This window comes from Melitaea cinxia, chromosome 30 (genome assembly GCF_905220565.1).
Source record: "Melitaea cinxia chromosome 30, ilMelCinx1.1, whole genome shotgun sequence".
NCBI lineage: Eukaryota > Metazoa > Arthropoda > Insecta > Lepidoptera > Nymphalidae > Melitaea > Melitaea cinxia.
The window spans coordinates 2828362-2853478 of NC_059423.1; the positions used below are offsets into that span (position 1 = coordinate 2828362).

Genomic DNA, 25117 nt, shown 5'->3' on the forward strand with positions numbered 1-25117 from the left:
TAATCCACCACGCTGCTCCAATGCGGGTTGGTGGATATATTCCCTACTATGAGTAACGATCGCTATCAGGTGTACATGATAATAACCAGGATGACCATGATGGGAGGGGACCATGATAACATCTTAATAGTAATGCATATCTTCATAACCACGCGGACGTAGTCGCGGGCAACAGTTAATCTATACTTATAATAAAATGGTAGGAAAGTCAAAACTGTATATTGAATATTTTTTTAAAAGAATACTTGGGGTGTGATCTACAATCGATACCGAAGCAAAAAATATAGTTTTTAGAATTTTTGTCTGTGTGTATGTCCGGGATAAACTCAAAAAGTACTGCATGGATTAATTTCAAATTTGGCAAGAATATTATTAAGAAGTCGGGTCAACATATAGGCTACAAATTATCACGCTATCACCTACGGGGAACGAGCAGTGAACCTTTATTTCTTCAACGCATTCTGTAACAACGTGTAATCTAACGACGCATATTTGAATGTTGTTATTATGTTAATAACCATGCTAAAAGCTAGCTTCATACTATAAATAAAGACATTCTGTAGTATATTTAGTATCAGCATTGCACCCGTGCGAAGCCGGGGCGGGTCGCTAGTACATATATAAAAGCGAAAGGTCACTCATCATAAAATCTCCGAAACTATAAAACCCCCAAACTTGACATTTGGCAGGTAGGCTCCTTATAAGACGTAGGCATCCGCTAAGAACGGATTTTACGAAACTCGACCCCTAAGGGGGTAAAACGGGGGTTGGAAGTTTGTATGAAAGTCTTATGTTTTTGAAGTAAGAGACTTGAAATTTAAAATGTATGCTCTATAGATGGTGAGAAGGTGTCCAAATAATGTATGTTTTGAAATCAACTCCCTTTTGGGGTTAAAACGGGGGATGGTAGGTTGACTCAATCATTACGAAATCCCCGAAACTATAACAGCTACAAACTTGAAATTTGGCAGGTAAGTTTCTTTAGGGCGTAGACATCTGCTAAGAATGGATTTTACAAAACTTGATTCCTAAGGGGGTTAAACGGGGGTTGGAAGTTTGTATGTAAGTCCTATGTTTTTGAAGTAAGAGATTTGAAATTTAAAATGTATGCTCTATAGATGGTGAGAAGGTGTTCAAATAATGTATCTTTTGAAATTAACTCCCTTTTGGGGTTAAAACGGGGGATGGTAGGTTGACTGAATCATCACAAAATCCCCGAAACTATAACAGCTACAAACTTGAAATTTGGTAGGTAGGTTTCTTATAGGGCGTAGACATCTGCTAAGAATGGATATTACAAAATTCGACCGATGGTCCATCCATCCAGGATGGACAAAGATGAAATTTAGCAGGGAGGTAGATTATAGTTAGTAAACGTCCGCTAAGAAAGGATTTTTTGATATTCCACTGCTAAGGGCGTTTGATTGGGGTGATAGTTTGTATGAAACATATGCAGCAGCTATAAGTTCGCCTGCTAGGTTATTTATACTGCAGCCTGAAAATGAAACTAAAAATGTGGTGTATAGAGAGGTTTTATAAAAATAACTAATAAATTGTACTAAATTGTGCCTTTTAAAAAATTACTCAGCGTGATAAGCATTTCAAGTGACTGAATAAAAAAAATAATTTGCTTAAACATCTTTATAGTAATGCATATCTTCATAACCACGCGAACGTAGTTGCGGGCAACATTTAGTGTATTATAACAATAAGTCCCCAAAAGTGTATGTGATCGATTCCCTCAAAATTTACTGAACGGCTTTTTATGCGGTTTTACCAATAGAGAGAGTGCTTCAAGAGGAAGGTTTACGGAACGACTAAGCCGATTTTGATGAGATTTTGAGTTTCACTGGAAGTTTGCCGGGAAAACTTTGTGACTCACTGATTTAAACGCGGGCGAAGCCGCGGGCACAGCTAGTATATATATATATATATATATATATATATATATATATATATATATATATATATATACTATTTTAGGGTTGAAAAAAAAGATTCTACAACCCATGCCACGGTTCGCTTAAACCGAATATAAAAATCATCATATCAAAAATTTCGATCTAGCGGGTACATCGTTGCATAGCTTAATTGGCTAGAGCGCCGACACGGTCAGTCGGAGACGCGGGTTCGATCCCAGCTAGAGCGGTCAATTTTTGATATGATATTCAAAAATATTTAGAATTCCTAATGTGTGGGTAACACAAAAATAAAATCGTACATATTAAGATTTTACAATTTAACGAATTATTTTATTTTTTTATTGTATATAGTATACTATTGTGACACATCATCCCCACTAATTAGATGGCTCTAATTCAATTAATTTGTTTGCTACGCTTTCACGCGAAAACTACTTAACTGATCATCATGAAACTTTGTACGTATATTCTCGGAGGTACCAGAAGTAACATAGGATACTTTTTATTAAAAAAATTAAATGCGAGCGAAGCCGCGGGTAAAAGCTAGTATAATTATATATACTGATTTATAATAATTTATAGTTTTTTTTAACAGACTTCCAAAAAAGGAGGAGGTTCTCAATTCGACTGTATTTTTTATGTATGTTACATCAGAACTTTTGCCCGTGTGGACCGATTTCGACAGTTTTTTTTTTTATCGAAAGGTGTTGTGCGTCAATTGGTCCTATTTAAATTTATTTGAGATCTAACAACTACTTTTCGAGTTATATCTAATAATGCGTTTTTACTTGATGCTTTTTTCGTCGACCAACGTTGTATTACTCGTCGATGTAATTGAAGTCGGTTTTTTTCGTTTGCGAGCAAACACAATTATTAATAAGTAGGTAACATCTAAAGTCGATTGTAGCTTCAAATTAATTAGCGTTAATAATTAAACCCTCATGTAATTTGCATTTGCATAACGCAGAGGCATCCTAATTATAATTACTGTGAAATTGCTTTGTAACTACATTTAAGTACAAATGTAAATCTTTTTATTTGGACCAAATACAGTATTGACGATCCAAAAGTGCTTTTAAAGTGCACTTGAATAAAGTCGTTCTTGATTTCGTTGTGATTGCGATCGCGTGTTTATTGTGCAAATGATTTGTTATCATTGAATTTGTTCCCATGGATAATATTTTAGTTTTTATTAATTTAATAAGTTTTTTTTTTTACTTTATATCATTTTAAATATATTTATTTTTATAAGTAAGCTATTCGGTGTGAAAAAAGTTGTCTGAATGGTTTCTTGATTTTGAATGATTAATTTATTATAATATATATAAAGGAATATATAAGGAATGCCTAACCGGGCATCCAGATTAGAGAAAACATGATTTTCGTTAGTGAATTTTTTTTTGCGACATATCAGAGTAAAGAGATGTATAGTTAACTGCTTCGTATTGTATTTTTGGCTTTGGCACAACTATACGCTTTTTTAATTCAAAATAAATTTGTTTATGATCCGACATACTAGATTCAATTAAACAAAATTGAAATGGGTGTTCTTTCTCGTTCGAGCAGATATGGTCTATGATCGTTTTAGTTGTGTTCGTCTCTCGCGTACAATGTTCTACATCAATTTTATTCAATAAAATGTATCCTCATTCCCTTATGCCGTTTTGATACTCCATTGCTCGGGAGTCATTAGAGAGCAGGTTGATATTGAAATCACCAAAGACGACACATCGCTTTCGCTGTTCGAGACATGTTGAGAATCTATCCAAGAAGTCATTTACGTTTGTATCAGGTGGTCTATATACCAATCATATATTTAGAGCTAGTTTGTTAATATAGATCCACAGGTAGTTATTTCTGTCATTGTAAAGCGATTCAGTTACGTCAAAGGTAAAATTTTTATGTATAAAGATTGATGGTGAGGTGAGGTGGTGTACCACCTCCCGTACCACCAGATCGGATGTTAAAGACATGCGTATAATTGGGTATTTGTATTGATTGTGCTTCATATTCTAGGTTTCTGTTAGCAGCAAAATCGACCGGTATGTATTTCAGAATGCAAGTTAGTTCTTCGAGCTTTCCTGAAGTATGTAAGCTTCGCACATTTGCGTAAAAACATTTAAGGGACGAAGAGCTTGTAACAATATTCTGGTAATTATTTGCCAATTGGTAGGTAATATTATTATTATCGTTTAGTTGTGAATTACTTATTTTACTATTGTGTTGATTTGTTTTTCTCAGTTTTTTGAGGACCCTGTTATGATTTTCGGAACGCCTTTATATACGCCTATATATTTAATTGTTAAATTAGTTTCTCCTTTATCCGTGCGCATTGCCAGCTGCTCACGCAAGGCGCTCATATACTGTTTTTGTAGTAGTGTTTGATCTGAGTATATACGTAAATTTTCGTTCTTTATCTTTGTCTTATTACGCAATAAATATTTAACTGTGCTCTCAGATTCGAAGCAAACTTTTATGGGTCTAGATTTTCCGGAGATTTGTTTTCCCAAACGGTATATTTTAATTGGTTGAGGGGAATCGGGGCTTATACCTAGTGTGCAGGATATTTAGAAGTTTTTGTTTGTCTTGTTCTTTCATTTTCAATACATCCGAGATTGTATCTTCCGGAATGCCGACAACGACAATATTCTTTGATCTCAGAGTACGTTCATGGAGCTCAGCGGCAAGATCTTCATAAACGGTATGGGGTGTATTTTGAAACGTAGTTGGCAAGGGATCATTGTTCATTGTCGACAAAATTTTATCTTTTTCCATTTCTATTTTTGCAAAGGAGATTACATATATCAGAAGACACTGACTGGATAACACCCGTAAATGGGTGCCCGCAATACCAAAAAAAAAAGAAAGTATAATTCAACATTTCGAATTCTTATTTATAGCTTGACTAGAAATATATAAAACCTGCAGGTATCGCCACTATTTCTTTTATACAGTAACACTAGCCTTACCCATGATTTCCCTCGATTTCCCCTGTTCATGTCTTCCTCTTTTTATTTCCCCCTGGACCCTAATTTCCCCTGAAAAGAGAAAAATCCCCTCATTGTGAAAACAATGTCGCTACGTCCTAAATTCTAGCGCAGCCAGTGGCAGAAAAGAGAACTAAGATCTGGTTTTATTATTGTGTACAATCATTATTGCGGAAAAGCCTGTACCGTTCGGTCTCATCGTAATACTTCGTGCTGCTTACCATCGAGTGGAGATAAAAAGTGATAAAAAAGAAATACACTTTTCTAACATAATTATTTTGTAAGCCAAGTTATTTTGTTATTGATCACGTAACTCTTTTGGAAATCGTTTTCGCAATACTTATACTAGTAATTATCTTCGTATTTTATGGAGATATTGCAATAACTTCTTAGATGAGGGCAAAATTTATATGTACCTATTACACTTGAATGACAAAATTGATATCTAAGTAGGGGAGCGAGGGGCTTGTTGTAACATTTTTCATGAAAACTAATATATCTTGAAATCTATTGATTATATTGCTACTAAATAAAGATGGATGGATGCTGTAAAAATAATACCATAACTATTAGTCATTATTTTACAATCAATTATTTTCTAGAAGAAGTGCGGTGATACAACTTACCTCGTGTTTGGGGCAAGTTGTAATATCTACCGGGACAAGTAGTAACGACAACAAAAAACGACACTAATATCTGTAATCATTTATTCTTTGTTTATTTTTAACAAAATTGACACCTTTTTAAAGTAGGTATTATGTAATTCTTGTCAAAAATCAACTCAAATAGACTTTTAAGTAATCAATGCCTAAAAATTGTACTTGTACTTAATATATATAATTAACTACTTGTATGTACTTAAACACTACTTATAATCATCATTGCACTTTTATATCACAGTAAGTAATTAAATTATTTATATGTAAGGTATGCTTCGTAATTATCTCTTTTTAATATCTATCTAACAAAGTATTGTACTTATACATATAAGAATCAACATTTGGTAGGTTTCATTATAATTAAATTCAGTCTTCATCGGAGCAACAATTAATACAAATAAAAGAAATAGTGTCTCCTGTAACACATCCTACATGTGCCCACATCTTACAAATGATACACTCTACCCAATCTTCTTTATTTGAATCTGTGTAAGCTTCACCACATACCAGACAATATGTATCTATAAAGAGAGACGTGACATAATCCGAAAGTCTGACTAGTTTTCCGAATACTGCATTTTTTTCTAAAACTTCAGCTGCCGCTAACTCGTACACTTCTTGGCTTTGTGTTGCCCGCTCTGACTTTCTTTTATACACCCTCATTCTAGAAGAACATATCTTAGGGCATATTGTAACACGTTACATCAAGCCTGGAATTTTGTTACAACTAGCCCCGGGTTTTTGTTACAACTAACCCCATGGTATGATTTTTAACATTTATCAACATAACTATTTAAACAACTAGCTGACCTGGCGTACTTCGTATCACCTTATTTTTTTCTGAAATATAATAATAACATAATATATCAAAATAAAATATAGCCTATCTTTTAAGTTGGATCAAACTGCACACGGTGTGCAAATTTGACTAAAATCGGTTAAGTAGTTTAGGAGTCCATTGAGGACAAACATTGTGATACAAGATTTATATATATTAAGATTTAGCAACCTTAAAAACTGTTACACATTATCAAAGATAGATAAATTTGTATCTAAATAAGATATAGAAAGTCTGAAATTAGTCGATATTAATAATGCAAACCAAAATTTTACGACAGTACAATTTCATATTACTTGGCAAAAATGATGCGCGTGCACAATTTCGCTCACTGCGCCGACTGGCGGGACACTGGCTATGGCAACATGATGCAACGCGGTTTATAGGTTAAATCGAGTCAAAGAAATGCGTTGATAAAGTTTAAGATCCTAGTGAAAAGAGCCTGTTACTACTTTCCCCTGTTACAACAAGCCCCTCGCTCCCCTAGTCAGTATATGGTATCACTTTCTTAGTTTAAAATGCTATTTTATGAACAGCATATTGTAACAAAGTATCCGTAATAAAACAACACAATTATAAATATAAAATCTTTCTCTTTAGAAATTGGAATTAAACCTTGAAAAATATATATCTATATAAATAAAAAAAGTGTGTGTCAGTTCCGACGCACGACAAGGTCTAAATAGGCACAAAAAGGCTTACTAGTCTAAGAAAAGGTTTAATAAACGAATATAAACGAATTCAATAACTCTATCTACCGGAACCCAATTCGGTTACGAGAAACGTAACGAAATCATTCGTTCAGTAGATTTTTTCCTCATATTTTTTTCATACCGGAGGCCTTATATGAAAATCGATTCTTAATTATTGAGTAAACTCTAAAAACGTTGAACATACGAGAGTTACTTCTCGTAGAACCAACGTGAACGTTGCCCTGTGTTGTTTCGTTAACCTCACAATATCTTCGTAATGCCAAAAGATCTTAAGGACAAAAACATTTAAATGTAACGGTCGAATACAGTTCCCAGGTTCATCGAATGACTGCTCAGTGACTTAAAATGTAATCCTACTTTTAACCGACTTAAAAAAACGGAGGTGGTTCTCTATTCGACTCTATTTTTTATGTCTGTCCTCAAAACTAATTACTAGGTGTACCGATTGATGTGATTCTTTTTTAATCGTAAGCTGGCCTGTCATGTGATCTTATTTTTGTTTGAACGCAATCTAACGATTACTTTTTTGAGTTTTGCCTAACAATACGTATTTAATTTATTGTTTTTTCGACTACCTACCTTTTATTACTTCTTGATGTATATTGAAGTGGGTTTTTGTTTTCGCTTAAGAGCCACTATTTTTTAATATAAATTTTAATAAACAAAAATTAATGATGTGTTAGTGCAGCGGCTGCTGTGAGCATTGGCTGTTGCGCTGGCGGTAGCAGTTTCGATCCCCGCTCACGACAGATATTTGTATAGGCCATAGAGATGTTTGTCGTGGTCTGGGCGTTTGTGCTTGTGTGTCTGGAGCCCCAAAACGGGAAAAAATCCAACTGCGATTATTTTTATTGCTTATAACTTTTATCAAAACATTACCAACCTTGATTCTTGAACCATCTTTAATTTTCACAAAGTTAACTGGTCATTTTCAAACAAAATATCGATGCGGCAGCAGCGGCAAACGACTGAGGAAAAGAAAAATCCTTGAGCCGCAACAGCTAATTTTATTTAGTTGGCCGTAAATCATAGACATACAAATTTGGGTTGGGCTTTATGAAGATAGTTGAAAATGTTCTTATCATCATTGGTGCAGTTAAAAGCACTTGGTTAAGCTTTTAATAATGTGTAAACAAATAAATAAATAAAATTAAATAGTTAGCAGACCATCACGCTGTAAGGTTGGGAATTCAATTACTTTGAACCTTGGGGTTAATTTGTATATATATATTGCAAATATTATTTGTAAGAAAGATTATTTGTAAATCAGTCAGCTGCTATCTAAAAAACAAGCACTAATTACACGCACTTAAATCTATTTTTATTTGTTTTAGGGTTTCTCGGTAAGATTCTCATGGAGAAACTTCTGAGATGCTGTCCTGGCGTGGAGAATATATATATTCTGATCAGGCAGAAGCGAGGAAAGGACATCTATACGAGAATCGAAGAAATGTTTGAAGATCCGGTAAGTTTCTCATATTAACTAACTTGATTCATACGTTTTTAGTTATCAAAACATAACTAAAAATGAACAAAAAAAACATAACTTATATATATTTATAATAAATTTGTTGTAACTTGTACACTTATGCTGAGACTAGACCATTTCCTTTGCCCTAAGGTTGCCTGGAAGAGATCGCTTTTTAGCGATAAGGCCGCCCTTTGTACCTAATGAATATATTGTCAATATTTTTTTTTTTTTGATATGTATCATTACTGTTTTTGGTGTACAATAAAGTGTATTATTATTATTGTACTGAATTTCACTCCGCCCGCCCAATAAATAATAGATAGATATATTATAATAACTACTTATATAAATAATATAGTAAATTTACTTATACTTACATATATAAATATAAGCGGGTGGAGGAATACGCCCCGGCAGGGAGATCAAACGGCCGGGGGTTAGGGCTGTAGGCTGAGAAACCGGCGGACAATCCTAGCCGAGTCAAGTAACACCGCCTTCTGCATCCTGGCTGCGAGCGAACCGTCCCGGATCCCCAGTTGCCTCAGATGGTGAGCGAGGCTAACCGGGATCAAACCGTTGGCAGATATTACGATAGGGATTATTTCAGCAGACCCCACACCCCACATGTCGACAATCTCGTGCGCCAGATCCAGATATTTACGTTTTTTCTCAGTCTCGGCTTTCACGAGGTTCTCGTCATGCGGGACGGTGATGTCCACTAAAAATACCCTCGACCGTGCCCTGTCCATCACCACGATATCAGGCTTGTTCGCCAGTATCGTCCTGTCTGTGGCGATAGGCAGGTCCCAGTAGAGCCGGACTCCGTCGCGTTCGAGTACTGGCACCGGTGAGTATTGGTAATACGGCATCCTCTTTTCCAGAAGACCGTACATAAGAGCAAGCTCTTGGTGGAGAATCTTGGCCACTTGGTTGTGTCTGTGCAAGTACTCAGTATTAGCAAGCACGGAACAACCCGAAAGCACATGCCTGAGTGACTCACCGGGATGACGACAGGCTCGACAGAAGTCGGGAGTGCCATCCTTCAGGACGTGCTTTCGGTAGTTGTTCGTCTTGACCACCTGATCTTGTATTGCACAGACAAAACCTTCGGTTTCTCCAAAGAGGTCGCCGAATCGCAGCCACTGCACGGAGGCCTTACTGTCCACGTTATTATTATTATTATTATTATTATTATTATTATTATTATTTCTTTTATTCAGTATATTTTCTTATGATTACATTTTTAAATATATTTATAAAAAAGACAAATAAAAATATTTAAAAATATAAAAATAGTAGTCCTCCGATGGCAGGTTGAGGCCCAGGCCACCGGTAGTTAAGGTTCCAGGCTGAGGAACCTCCTCACAATGCGGGCCGTTTCAAGCAACACTGCCTTTTGTATCTGATCCTTGATCCAACAGTCAAGTGAGAGTTTCTTAAGGTGTTGGTCGAAACTCTTCGCTAATAGACCATTAACCGATACAACAATAGGAACAATTATTGTTGAGTCTACATTCCACATGCCGGTAATCTCGTGGGCAAGGTCTAAATATTTACTTAATTTTTCTTTTTCGGCCTTTACGAGATTATCGTCATGTGGAACTGTAATGTCAACAATAATTGCTCGGCGCGCTGATCGGTCTACTAGCACTATATCAGGTTTATTGGCTGCAATAAACCTGTCAGTGACAATAGATCGATCCCAGTAGAGCAATGCACGACCATTCTCAAGAAATGGCGTTGGGCTATACCTATAATAAGGCAACTCATTTTCAACGAGGCCGTACCGAATTGCAAGTTGTTGGTGTATAATCCTGGCTACTTGGTTATGTCTATGCAAGTACTCACCGTTAGCAAGATGACTACAACCGGAAACAATATGTCTAATGGATTCTCCAGGCTTATGGCAAGCTCGGCATATGTCTGGAATTCCATCTTTCATGATATGTTTCCGGTAGTTATTCGTCTTAATAACTTCGTCCATAATTGCACAGACAAAACCTTCGGTTTCTCCGAAGAGGTTCCCGTGTTGTAACCAGGATATAGAGCTGGGCTGGTCTACATCTGGGTCTGTCAGAACTTTGTAGAACCGGCCATGTAATTCCTTGCTCTTCCATACGGCCACGCGGTCAACGGTACGCATTACTATAGGCTTACGCCATTTCTCTTTGCCTAAGGACAGCGGAGTAAAGCCCCTATCAACTGCAACAACGTCCATGTGCATATCGTTTTTCATATTTAAAAAATACCCTCTGAGATTACACACCTCACGATTGTGGAGATTTTTAGCGTTTAAAAAGCCACGACCCCCACATTTTCGTGGGATGTATAATCTCATCACAGACGATCGAGGATGGTGTATTCGGTACGCTGTTAACAGTTTACGGACATGGCGATTATTATTATTATTATTATTATTATTATAACTTAAAACGAATACTGATAATGTTAAAAGCGTAAAAATTAAGTTTCTTTCAATTATCCTCAAAAAATTTCCACTTTGTTGGCATAACGTAAACATAATAATTATCTTATTGTATAATAACAATTCAAATGTACTAAATAACTTATTTAGTACGTTTGAATTTAACTTTATATACGAGTATGATTTTTTATAAAGTATTTATATAAACCATTTTTAATATCATATCAAAATACCGTCTATAGTGAGTTCTTCAGAGCCGCGGTCGCTTAGAACCGAATATAAAATCATTACATAAAAAATGTCGATCTAGCATGTAAATCATTCCATAACTTATTTGGCTAAAGCAGCGACACGGTCAGCCGGAGATGCAGATTCGATTCCCGCTGGAACGGTCGATTTTTGATATGATACTAAAAATTGTTTAGAATTACCTCATGTGTGGGTAACACAAAAATAAATCGTACGCAGTATTTATCTATCATTAAAATAAATAAGAATAAAATAAACAGATTTTTAGATTTTGCATCGTAAATATGTTGCATAATTGTTTCTTTTTTATTTTTATTATTTATTAAGATTAATACGTAATATTTAATTGTTTGCATCAAACATCTTAAAGTTTAGCTTGTTCATTATTTGAATGATATTAAGTTGTCGATCGATTCATTTGAATAAGTACGGTAAATTGTGACATGAAGTGAACACTTGTATTAAAATTATGACATTAAATTATCGTTTATTGTGACTACAAACGTTCTCAAGATCTGCTTTGTATTATGACATTTGATTTTATTCATAGTAGATAAAGAGTTTGTATAAATAATATAATTAATTACTAGCTGATCCCGCAAACGTTTTGCTATATTTGTCCCCATACCGGACCGGGGTGTTGAATCTTAAAATACGGCTCTGAAGCATCCATAGACTAAAAACAGTTACAATGTCGTTAGCGGGAATAGGGGGTAACAATTTGCATCGGGTTGATTTTACGTTTATTTTCCATTCTAATTGGTATAAAAATATAATGGGTGTCAAGTAGATATTTGTATGTCAATTTTAATTTCTGTGTTATATAAATAACCCTTGACCTCAAAAAGAAGTAATTCTGAAATAATGTAAACATCACCTTGGCCTAGATGACTGTTTGTCTTTCAGTTCTGCGAAAACTTGTCCACCTGCATGATTGCTTACATTCTTGTATGTTCTTTTGTTATGTTACATATCATAAATTAAATATTTATTTACCGTTTACTCTCCAAATTAAATTGTACTTTTTATGTATTACCTCATGAAAGGGTTTTAACAAGTAGATAGTTTTTAACCGACTTCCAAAAAAGGAGGAGGTTCTCAATTCGACTGTTTTTTTTTTTTTTTATTTTTATGTATGTTACATCAGAACTTTTGACCGCGTAGACCGATTTCGACAAATTTTGTTTTAATCGAAAGATGGTGTGTGCCAATTGGTCCCATTTAAATTTATTTGCGATCTAACAACTACTTTTCGAGTTATATCTAATAATGCGTTTTTACTTGACGCTTTTTTTGCCGACCTACGTTGTATTATTATACCGCATAACTTTCTACTGGATGTACCGATTTTGATAATTCTTTTTTTGTTGGAAAGGGGATATCCCTAGTTTGGTACCGTGATAAGGAAACCAGGATCTGATGATGGGATCCTAGAGAAATCGAGGGAAACTCTCGAAAATTCGTAATAACTTTTTACTGGGTGTACCGATTTTGATAATTTTTAATTTAATCGAAAGCTGATGTTTATTATGTGGTCACATATAAATTTTATCGAGATCTAATAAGTACTTTTTGAGTAATCTTTGATAACGCGTAGTTGCTTGACTATTTTATCGTCGATCTACGTTGTATTACTTGTCGATGTAATTGAAGTCAGTTTTTTTTCGTTTGCGAGCAAACACAATTATTGGGTTGGTTAGTTATAGTTTATGTATTTTATTTGTGTCTATATACTAAATTAAAGTCGGTTTTTTTTTCGTTTGCGGTCAAACAATTATGTAGCATTAAACATTCTCAATAATAGTCAACTTTAATAGTTTAGATTTTTTTCTGTCATCACATATGTACCTACAATGTAATTATTAATAATATTTTTTTTGGAACGAAGTTCCTTACGGCAGGCTTGACATTTGGCTGGGCGACCGAACTGAAAAAAATGTGATACTAAAACCGTAAGATAAATATGTAACGGAAGTGACGTAATATCAGTCACACGACTGTATAATAAGACGTTTGTAAAACTAAAATATTACTAGGACACTTTTTTTTAAATTATTTATGTAATTTTATACTGTCGACAAAAATAAATAAAGGCACGTTTTTTTATTTCACTTAATGGTTTGAAATATTATTATTGTTATTATTATTTTGTTTGATTTATTTTACGGTATTTGTTACTATCTAAAATACTAAATTTCCTTAATACATTTATGTACTTAATTGAAAACCGATCAACAAAATTTTAATTGTGTTGCTTCTATACTATCCGAAGGATCCTACCTAGTCTCCCATGACACCACATAATTTTTTTTTTAAATAAATACAGAGCATGATACATCAATATTGATTTATATTTTATAAATAAATGAGTGTACTTCTATTTATTCTAAAAAGGTATCATTTATTTTGATATTATATTACGCTGAGCTATCGTCAATATATGCACTTATGTTGTTGAAATAATATGTACAATTACATGAATTAAATAGTTAAAAAAATAAATTAATCACAAATATATATATATATATATATATATATATATATATATATACTAGCTGACCGCGCAAACGTTGTTTTGCCATATATGTTAGTAACTTCCTCAAACCCCCCCCCGTTGTAACTTAGGAGGATGAAAATAGATGTTAGCAGATTCTCAGACCTACCCGATATGCCCACAAAATTTTATTAAAATCGGTCGAGCCGTTTCGGAGGAGTTCAATGCTTAACACCATGACACGAGAATTTTATATATTAGAAGATATATATATTACATAGTATCACGATTCAGCCTGTAACATCCCACAGCTGGGCAAAGCCCTCTTTCTCCGTATAGGAGAAGGATCGGATTATAAATTTTATTATTGTTGTCACTATTTAACGAAATAAATAATATTCAAACATTTAATATTAAAATAATATTCAAATCTTTAATATTAAAATTATTAATTACTCTTTCCTCTGCCTCAAGGTCACAAAAGAAATAGCTTTTCAGTGATGTGACTGCCCTTTGTGCTTTATCTTGCAATGTTAAGTTGTTGTTCTAATTATTTTTTATTTGATGACCAAATAAGTTTAGTTATTTGTTATCATGATTCTTTGTTATCGTCCACAGGTTACATATTAAACTAGCGTTTTTCTCCTATTTTAAACTGATTTATATATTGCAATGAAACAACTTTTTCGGATTTTATCGCGATTTATTAAGTTTTTTAAATGCCCGACGTTTTGGATACTTTACAGCAACCATGGTCACACGAGGACTTATATACTGGGGAGATTTATATACTATTTTTTCTATAAAATAGATTCAATGTGTCACATTTTTCTTCAATAAAAATGATTAATTATCTTGTAAAAATGAGCAACTGAGTAATCAATTCTTACATTTTTATTTATTATATAGGTAGTGAAATGACAAAAGACACATACACGAAGGATATTATTATTTTTTAAATTTCATCATTCCAGCCTATTGCAGTCCACTGCTGGACATAGGCCTCCACAAGTTCGCGCCAAAAATGCGCGAACTCATGTGTTTTGCCCATAGTCACCACGCTGGGCAAGCGGGTTGGTGACCGGTTGTGACGTGATTTTTTTAAATTTACATCAAGATTTATTTTTAAACAAAATCTCCTTTCCAGGTTTTCGACCGCCTAAAAGAAGAAGTACCAAAGTTTAGACACAAAATCGTCGCCATCCCGGCGGACTGTGAAGCGGCCGGTCTGGGGCTTACGATCACTGATAGACAGACAATCATCGAAAAGGTATTTTTATATTAAACTAACTGTAGCCTGTGGTTTCATCCGCGTTACATTCCGAATTGGTGGTAGCTTTACTTCTACAAATATAATAATTTTTAAAGTTCTAATTTGTAAAATGACGATTCGAAAGTGCGCTTGGAGCCTATTTGAATAAAGCTGTTTTTGATTTTGATTTTGGTTAATTTGAGAAAAATCGCTTCTGCCTGTAATATCTCATTACTGAGCATAGGCCTCTTTCTTCATGTAGGAGAAGGATCAGAGCTTAATCCACCACGCTGCTCCAATGCGGGTTGGCGGATATATTTGAATGAGATGAATGAGAGTTGAGAAAAATAAATCAACTAAAATATTATATAGCCTATGGCCTTTCTCGTTAAATGGACTATCAAACACATAAATAAATTATCAATTCCAACCAGCTGTTCCTGAGATCAGCACGTTCAAAACCTTAGCTTATAATTTTCATTATTTGTCATTGCGTCCAATCATTATTTATATTATTGGAGTTCTCAGGGAAGTGGACATAAGGTGCCAATCAAAATACCAATTGTAAATTCATGCGACGTTTAAATCTTATATTAGATCTTCTTCAGGCATCACAAATTATTTGTTCACATGTAGCTTATAATATTGGTATAGTTGACACTCATGTGATAACATAGCATTAATGGCGAACGACTCATATTTTGCAGAGGTAACAAAATTGATGGTCATGCTAGAAACTAGTAAATTACTTTCGAGATAAAAAAATTAATATCTGTAAACTGACATTTTACTTTATCAAAAGCTCTTATAAGAAAATTCTTTCCATTGTTATTATTCGTTTTACATACTTAAAAATTTTGATATCTCTTAACTGAGGTAGGGCACAGCAGGAATTTTCCTACTCAAAATATAATACTAAATTAATAATACCTCGACCTTACAGAAGATCACAGCTAAATAATACTCTTTTCAAGCAGGGCTGTGTTCCTGTTGGTGAGTAAGGTGACCAGAGCTCCTGGGGGGGATTGGGGATTGGGTCGACAACGCGCTTGCAATGCTTCTGGTGTTGCAGGTGTCTATAAGCTACGGTAATCGCTTACCATCAGGTGAGCTGTACGCTTGTTTGCCGACCTAGTTGTATTAAAAAAATATATATCTTATGTAATGATTCAATTAAACTACTTTTAATGCACTTATAAAACATGGTAAGAAAATTAATATCTTACTTTCATAAGGCGTTAATTAATATGAAAATAGCAAATGTAGGTATTATATTTGACTTAATTGTACCTAAGAGTCTGGATATTTATGAATATATTATCCGGTTCCTATATTTATAAATCCGAACGTTTTGTCAACGAACCGTTAACTTTCGAATCGTTCATATATACAGTTATTGAAATCTTAAACATGAAAGGTAATTCAATCAATATAAAGAAAAGCGCGTAATTTAGGCATTTTCACTACGTAATTATAATTATTAATGTTGGGGTCTTATATCCAACTGTTGGGATAACGAATCATCATTTGGATTCTTAATTAGACCTATTTTTTTCAGATACCTAATAATGAAACCCGTATAAGTAAATAATTTATATCAATAGTAATTATCATTTGTAAAATCAAAATCAAAATCAAAAATAGCTTTATTCAAATAGGCTCCAAGAGCACTTTCGAATCGTCATTTTACAAATTAAAACTTTAAAAATAAATTAATATTTTTGTAAAAGTGAAGCTACCACTGATTCGGAATGTAGATTCTGCAGAGAAGAATCGGAAAGAAACTCCGCAGTTACTCCTTTGAAAATAATATATAAACTGTGTTTTAGTACAAAATTAGAAACATGTTGCATGAAATACAGCGTCACTGAGTCCACACATCTTTATCAACTATGTAATCCTGCACCGAGTAATAAGCTATATATAAATGATAACTTAGTTAATAACATCGGCTTGACAGCAATATTGATGTTAAGTGACATTGATATCGCGGTAAACTCCTTAACTGCTGAACTGACTTTACGACAAGCACGCTCCGGTCAGGTCAGTGCGCATGAAACATGGTCCCGTTCCAGGACTATAACCTGAAATCAAAACAGTCCTGGTCAAATCTAGGAACGAAAGCGAACCACCTTCGTCGTGATACGCACATCCTAACGACTCTTTATAGAGTACTCCAAAGTCCTAATTATCCCGCATACCTGCGTTCTTGTTTCCATATTTTTTCCTTTTCCCTCACGTTCTAGGCGATTTTGCATCACTACGATGCTCGACATACCGAAGAGCAACACCGAATTCCGTTTGCACTCAGGAGATTTTTTCTTAAAATGCACGTATTGTATATGTAAATTTGCCTTATGAAGTAGTTTCTTGAGGCACAATTAAATATACAATTTACACCTCATATTTACAGGTAAACGTGATATTCCACTCCGCAGCCACGGTGAAGTTCGATGAACACCTCAGAGCAGCCCTAATCACCAACGTGCAAGCACCCTTATATTTGTTGCAGATGGCCAAAGACATGAAGGGCTTGAAGGTAATAAACATGCAAAGACGATGATGATGATGATTTAGCCTTATATCATGGGCTCTATATGCATGTGCTCTGAGCTTAGTGAATCAGTGCTAAGTGAGTCATGCACACACAAACACATAAAAAACACGCACAAACAAACACTGCAGGCACAGACCTATAAACCATCCGAAAGGTATGCAGAGTAGGTTGGGTCTGAAAAATAGCTCTTCATGAAGGTCATGATTTCATGTCAGATTATGCTGAAACACCTGGTTTTGTCACAAATTATGTCACCAATCTTTTTTTTTTTCAATTTTTTGTGACAATAAATTATTTATTTATCAATTTTATATAATTACTTTCATGATTTATTTTATAGATTTATAGTTAACAATATTTTTGTTACAGTTATCGATGTTTAAAGAGAAATATAATTAGGATAAATAAACGGATAATCACAAGAGAATACTAGTTAACATATATTCAGAATATTTAGAAAATAAGATAAATTTATGTTCAGATCGGATCATGATCTGTATCTTAATTGATAACCATCTTGTGAGGCCTCCATTTCCTGGCTTTATTCAAGACACGAGATATGAAGAGGTCATAGATAAATATGTATATTCAAGTTTTTTCGAACCACTCCCCCTTCCCTTGACCTCACGTGCGTAATGGACGACCCCTTACGATAGTATTGGCATGTACTTGCTTATAAAAGTTCTTAAATAAAATAAAGAAATAAAATAACTTCCAGGCTTTCATGCATATATCGACGGCGTACTCCAACTCACACCTGACACGCATCGAAGAGAAGTTCTACCCATGCGAGATGGACTGCGAGAAACTACAGCAGATGATCGACAAACTGACAGACGAACAGATCAATAATATGCTGCCTGTGTAAGTCTTTTATTAGTGATGTTTTAAAGTACAAAGGGACGTAATGTCAATAATCTTTAAGTAATTAATATCAGTTTGTGCACTCCTTGTGGGTCTCCGAACTGTGCCTCGGAGAGCACGTTAAGCTATCGGTCCCGGTTGTTATCATGTACACCTGATAGCGATCGTTACTCATAGTAGGGAATATATCCGCCAACTTGCATTGGAGCAGCGTGGTGGATTAAGCTCTGATACTTCTCCTACATGGGGAAAGAATCAATATCGCTTTTAACAATTACTACCAAAGGGACCACAAAGTTGTTTTTGAGATAGATACGAAGGAGTTGTCCAAAGAAATGAAGACATTTCCCGAGGGGTTTCTTATTTCTCCTTGCAGCTTTTCCCACTGATGTTATATAAACATCTCATAGCCGTAGGAGCATGGTCTAAACCTTCTTTGATATACGCTAAAAAGATTTTGCAACACACTGGTATATTTACAGGCTGCTTCTGTTCATGTCAACTCGGTGTGGTACCTAGAGGAAAAGTGCTAACTAGTATGTTCAGCTTTCGTTTTTTGAGGCAATACACTGAATAAAGAAACTATTTACTGCTAGTCTTTATAACAATAACTTTTACCAATTCATAAAACTGTATGTTCTTAATGAAATTGACTATCAAGTAGTAAGTAAATTAAAAATTATTTATGATTTATTTTGCAGCATTTTGAGCAACCGTCCTAATACCTATACATTTAGCAAGGCGCTGGCGGAAGAAGAACTTAGACGGAATTCAGGAAGCGTGCCATTAGCAATATTTAGACCTGCCATCGGTAAGTAATTATATGTGAACATGTCATGTCCGGTCAGGGTGTCTGGCCTTGCGGGGTCTCCCCAACGTGTCTCAGAGAGTACGTTAAGATGTCGATCATAATTGTTTTCATATACACTTGATAGCGATTATTATTCATAATAGGGAATATATCCGCCAACCTGCAGTAGGGCAGCGTGATATATTAAGCTCTGATCCTTCTTCTACATGGGGAAAGAGGCCTATGCCCAGCAGTGGGATAATACAGGCTGAAACGTTTTGTATATCTTAAATATGTCATACAATTCAACCTTTGAAGTAAAAACTTTGAGCTTTTATTATATAGCACAATGAAAGTTTACAATTGAACTTAAGCTACTGCTTCTATTGAGTAATAGAAATAGTATGTAATATGTATGTAGATTTAATATTTGCGTCTCTTGCCAGTTCCTAACAAGTTGTTTTTAATTTGATATGATTTGTCTTTTTATAGTGTCATCAACAGCAAAAGAACCTTTAAAGTGTTGGTTGGACAACATGTACGGACCCACTGGAGTTGCAGTTGGAACTGGTTAGTAGTTATACAAACTCTTCATTCTTGAAATACTTTATGCTTCTTAATAAGGTTTTAAATTTTCTCCACAATCTCATAGCTTCTGTAACTTCCTATAAATATGTCATCATCATCATCATCATCATCATCACTTCAGCCTATCGCAGTCCACTGCTGGACATAGGCCTCCACAAATTCGCGCCAAAAATGGTGTGAGCTTATGTGTTTTGCCGATAGTCACCACGCTGGAATGGCGGGTTGGTGACCGCAGGCTGGTTTTGTCGCACCGATGACGCTTCTGCCCGTCTTCGGCCTGTGTTGGATGGTTATTATGTATATATTATTATGTAAGCCAGCAGGTGGATGGTTATCCATTTAACTGCTGGCTTTGAAAGGCACAGGCTGTGCCGTCGGTCGGCTTTTTAAGTTCTTAGGTGGTAGTGGAACTGTGTTACCTTAGTCGCCTCTTACGATACCCACGGGAAGAGGGGGGGGGGGGGGCTATATTATTTAATGCCGTAACCATGTATATAGCAAGAACTATTTTTGCTTTTTTGGTTTTCTCAAAGCTATATAGCAAATCTATATATTTCAAGTGTCGATTTGTCCCTTAATGTCGACAACGTACCTAGAACTCCCTTAATATGAGGTGCAACAATCTCCTGATTTGCTTTCTTTTAGTGTTAAAAATATAGATAAATATGTTTCTATATGTTAAACATTGAATAATGTAAAAGTATTCTTTAGATATTTAAATATTTCTATTTATTGTGCCACGCTTATTTATATATTTCTTTGACAGACAGAAAAGTTTAATAATTATTTATGTTTTCAGTAACAGGGATGCTACGAACAATGGAGTGTGACGCGTCTGTAACCGCTGAAATTGTACCCGTTGACATAGTGGTCAATTGCTTGATGGTAGCCGCTTATGATGTCCATAAGGAATATACGAAGGGGTAATATTTAATTAACACTAAATGACTTAAAAACACTGAAGTAAGCATCCTTCATAGTTATACTGGCGTTGTATTTGAATAATAATTGATCTAGTTTGAAAAGCCTTAGTGTAATGTATTATATTTAATCTTCAATCTTCATCGATTTTCCATCATAAAATAAAGTTAAAAAACGATTAGGTATGTTGAGATGATCAGCGTATTATTGAGGTGGGGTACAGCGGGAAATATCTTGCTTGCAATTTTGGAGCCCGACTGGGGAAATACCTCAACCTTACAGAAGATCACAGACAAATAATACTGCTTCCAAGTAGTGCTGCGTTCCTGTTCGGGTAGGGCTCAGAGCACCTGGTGAAGGTCGGGGTTAGAGATGCCAATGCGCCAAATATACCAGTGAAGCACGGGTTCCGATTATCATCAGGCGTATCGTATGCTAGTAATGCTAGTATGCAACCCGTCATACAAAAATATTTAAAAAAAAACAAACATTTTGTATAATAATATGGATATTATTTCCAGCACGTTATCAGAACCACCGATTTTCAACTACGTAAGTTCAGTGGAGAATAGAATAACATGGGGCGAGTTTATGCACCTCAACCTTTCGAGGATCGATAACCATCCTTTTTCAAACGCTGTATGGTAAGATTTTTAATAGTTAGTAGTTTTACTCATCGAAATGTCACGGATCTGCCTGTATACTCAACCACAAAATCCATATTAAAATTGGAAATGAAAAGTAGCTCTGTCTGAAGTGAGTCTATCTGTTACTCTTTCACGCCTAAACAACTCGACCTCTCAGACCTTGGGAAGAGACATGCTAAATTTATCGCTGCGAAAAGTCTTAACGGGGGGCATCCTAACAATCAGATGGTCAAAAGTAATTTATTTAAATCAGAAACCCAAGTCCAGACACCAAATATATCAACCTAATAGTATAAGTCTGGTACAAACAAAAAATACACAACCTAACAAATATAACTATGAACCTATAAGTAGAAAATAGCTGACTCAAATCTTGAATGAACATAAAACTTGGCACGCATTAGATCTGGATTCTTTTTCGGTAATTTTAATTGCGGCGCATTATTCAATACTGAACTAGGCGTTCATTTTACACATGTAGATGTTATTGATGGGATAGGCCTAAGATGAGTTCCTACTAGCATTTATATCATCATCATCATCATATCGTATTTGTTATATATTTGTATTGAAAATTTGAATTACCATGATTTTCATGGGAAGAGCGCTTGCAATAGTGTTAAAATATTCAGAACTTAAAATGACCTACAATAAAAATGGTAATGAAGAGTTATCATAAAAACCATCTTGTTAGTGACCACGAAAGTCTAAAAAAAGATAAGGTTTATATATATTTAAGGGTTTTAACATATTTTCAGGTATGCCTCTTTAACACTGACGAAGTCAGCGTTTCTTCACTATATATACAGATTTTTCTTACATTTGCTACCAGCTGCGATGGTTGACGGATTAGCTATATGCATTGGAAAAAAACCAAAGTATGTACAAATTTTAACACGTAACTCTTGACCAATTTTTTTTTATTAATGTCACGCACATACTAATTTAAAAACAATCGGATTTCTCATTGATATTCTGCATCAGTTGAATTCTACGTTTACGACTAAATAACAATTTGCCAATTTCTTTTGTGTTGAATTTATCTTTTGTGTTAACTCACGAAATTATATTCTCAGTAATTTTAAATAACATTAATTCACTTTCAAACACTTTATTTTTTATTATTATTGACAGTTTCCCTGACTTTCTGTCTTCTTTTCCATAGTTCTTTTGCACATGCCTTTTAAAAATCTAAATTTCAAGAACTATGCCTGATTATTGGTATATTTTTCTCAGGACTTATGAAAAATTTAGAACTATAGACGAGATTTAATTTCTTCTATTTGATCTGTATTTGCGCTTCAGTTTTTAGTTGCGAGAACTAACTGATTTTATTTTTTTACTAGAGCTATGCATTTAGTTAATATTAGATTATATTTTCAGAATGTTAAAGGTATACAGGAAAATACACAAATTCTCATCAGTACTGAAGTACTTCTGCACGAGAGATATAGAGTTCTGCAATCGACGGACAAGAGAACTGTGGGAGAAGACATCCGATCTGGACAAACAGGTAAATAAAATTTATTTTAATATTCTATCATTTTTATCAAGTTTAACTAACTTTTCCTAACAAAGCAACACTGCAACGGCGTATATTGGTGGAAATTTAGCTGTATCTAAACTACATCAAAGAGGACAGTACAAAAAGGTAGTCTAGAACCTTATTACAATATAAGGAGCTCCTATGCTAAACTCTAACTGTACAATCTAACATTCAGTGACATCCTGAAAGAATGGGATTCTTACTAATCCTTCCTACTAACAAATAGGAAAATACATAATGATAGCAGAATAATGACAAAATGTGATGAAATAGACATAAAATAGTGACGATTTTCTTTTGAACTTAACTAAGATAAATGCGAGGCTTTTATAAGAAAATTTTGAGACTTCACTGAAACAGACATGAGTGTATAATAAAATAAATCTGAGAATGTCCTGTAAGGAGACAAAAAACTGGCATAAAGTGGACTCACGGATGTACAAAAATGAAACATATGACGGACTTTAGTTTATTCTGAGACGTTAGACAAGCATAAGACAATCTTGAGAGGGTATTGAGATAACATGACAACGGTAAGATAGGCTACATATTATTAGTACACACACAAACACACACACACACACACAAACACAAACACACACACACACACACATAAAGTAGAAATACTGATATAAGACAAATTGGAAGCTGTATTGAGACAAACATGAGACGTTGTCTGACAAATGACATTATCGTGACCGACAAAAGACTATCATAACACAATCTTTAAGCTGTGTAGATAAATGTGTGAAGCCTTCATGTGAAACATTCAAATACAACATTGTTGAGACAAACACGACACTAATGGTACGAGATCTCACTGCAAATTAGTGCATGCATCGAGTTTTGCTAAAAACCAAATTTTTATGTATATTTATTATTAGGAGAATATATATCGACAAGGTTACTTATCAAAATGTAGCTAATGTTTTTAATTACATTTTTGTTAATTGATTTTTGTTAAAAAAGTACGTTCACTTGTATTTTAAATAAAATATCGTCTACATCACGGCAATAAATATAAAGATTCTGAAAAATCACGGTTGCCGTTGTGCACCTGGCCGCACCTCTTCGTAGCCATGCATGTACTAATTTGCAGTGGAATCTTAGACCATAAAGACAAACGTGAGACTCTACTGAGGGAGACGTGAGATTTTGTTGGAATAATTTAAGAAATCAATCTACAGCAATCTGTAAGACAATAATGATATTGGAACAAGACTATCATATGAAACACTGAGGACCAGTATTTTTTATCAAATTGAATTGTAAAATAAGGCTCACAAAAATGTCTGCTATAATGACTATAGGATTAAAATTTTCATGTTTTTAGATTTTCCCATTCAGTATGAGTGACGTCGATTGGAAGGACTACTTCTACGACTATCTCTCGGGTATCCGGCGCTACCTCTTCAAGGATGGCGATGACACGATACCGCAAGCCAAGATTAAATGGAAAAGGTAATGGTTTTTCATGTTTACGTTATTCGTATTGTTTATACGGTCGCTTGAGACCGAATATAAAAATCATCATATCAGGAATTTCGATCTAACGGGTACATCGTTCCATAGCTTAATTGGCTAGAGCACCGACACGGTCAGTCGGAGATGCAGGTTTGATCCCCACTGAAGCGGTATTTAATAATCATTTTTCAAGAAGTTACTGGTTACCAATGCTGATTAATTTAATATTACATTTTTGTTTCAGATTGTACTATCTCCACCAGATAGTTCGAATCGTTTTCTTAGTTTTCGTGATCTACTCTCTCTGGTCTATATTTACACGAATTTTTTAGAAATGTAAGATAAAAATTGTCCACTGTTATCAAGCAGGGTGTAGCCATTTTTTCATGTGGGCATTTATTTTACAATTTTAAATATAAAACGGGTATTTAACGTAAAATAAATTTGAACCCGATGTTTTATAGAGCACCAAAAAATAAATAAAATTTTATTTTTCTTTAGTAAATATCTGTTATTTTTTATTTATAATCTGTTATTTTCTAATTGATGTGTCGCAAAAGCGAGAAAACCAAATGAAGCACCAAGTAGGTACATACCTACGTAATACGGAAAGATTTTGTATATAGGCAGAATTGCAATTACAAATATGTTTATGATTATTTTTGCGATACTTTATCATCTTAAAGTAATTCATACTTTATTTCAAATATTCAATGTAAAGTTGAGCAGT

At 34.4% G+C, this 25117-nt stretch overlaps 1 protein-coding gene across 1 annotated transcript in view; it reads left to right on the forward strand.

Annotated features, from left to right (window-relative positions):
• LOC123668095 (fatty acyl-CoA reductase wat-like) overlaps nt 1-24788 on the forward strand; it is a gene marked incomplete at its 5' end in the record, with an annotated part of 36473 nt that extends 11685 nt beyond the window's left edge. The window contains 12 exons of the mRNA XM_045601888.1: nt 8454-8584; nt 14906-15028; nt 17424-17549; nt 18286-18431; nt 19133-19242; nt 19714-19791; nt 20609-20732; nt 21252-21374; nt 22136-22255; nt 22761-22890; nt 24257-24384; nt 24632-24788. Of these exons, the coding sequence (XP_045457844.1) occupies nt 8454-8584; nt 14906-15028; nt 17424-17549; nt 18286-18431; nt 19133-19242; nt 19714-19791; nt 20609-20732; nt 21252-21374; nt 22136-22255; nt 22761-22890; nt 24257-24384; nt 24632-24719 (1427 nt within the window). The remainder of the gene's footprint in view (nt 1-8453; nt 8585-14905; nt 15029-17423; nt 17550-18285; nt 18432-19132; nt 19243-19713; nt 19792-20608; nt 20733-21251; nt 21375-22135; nt 22256-22760; nt 22891-24256; nt 24385-24631) is intronic.
• Between the last annotated feature and the right edge of the window lie 329 nt (nt 24789-25117).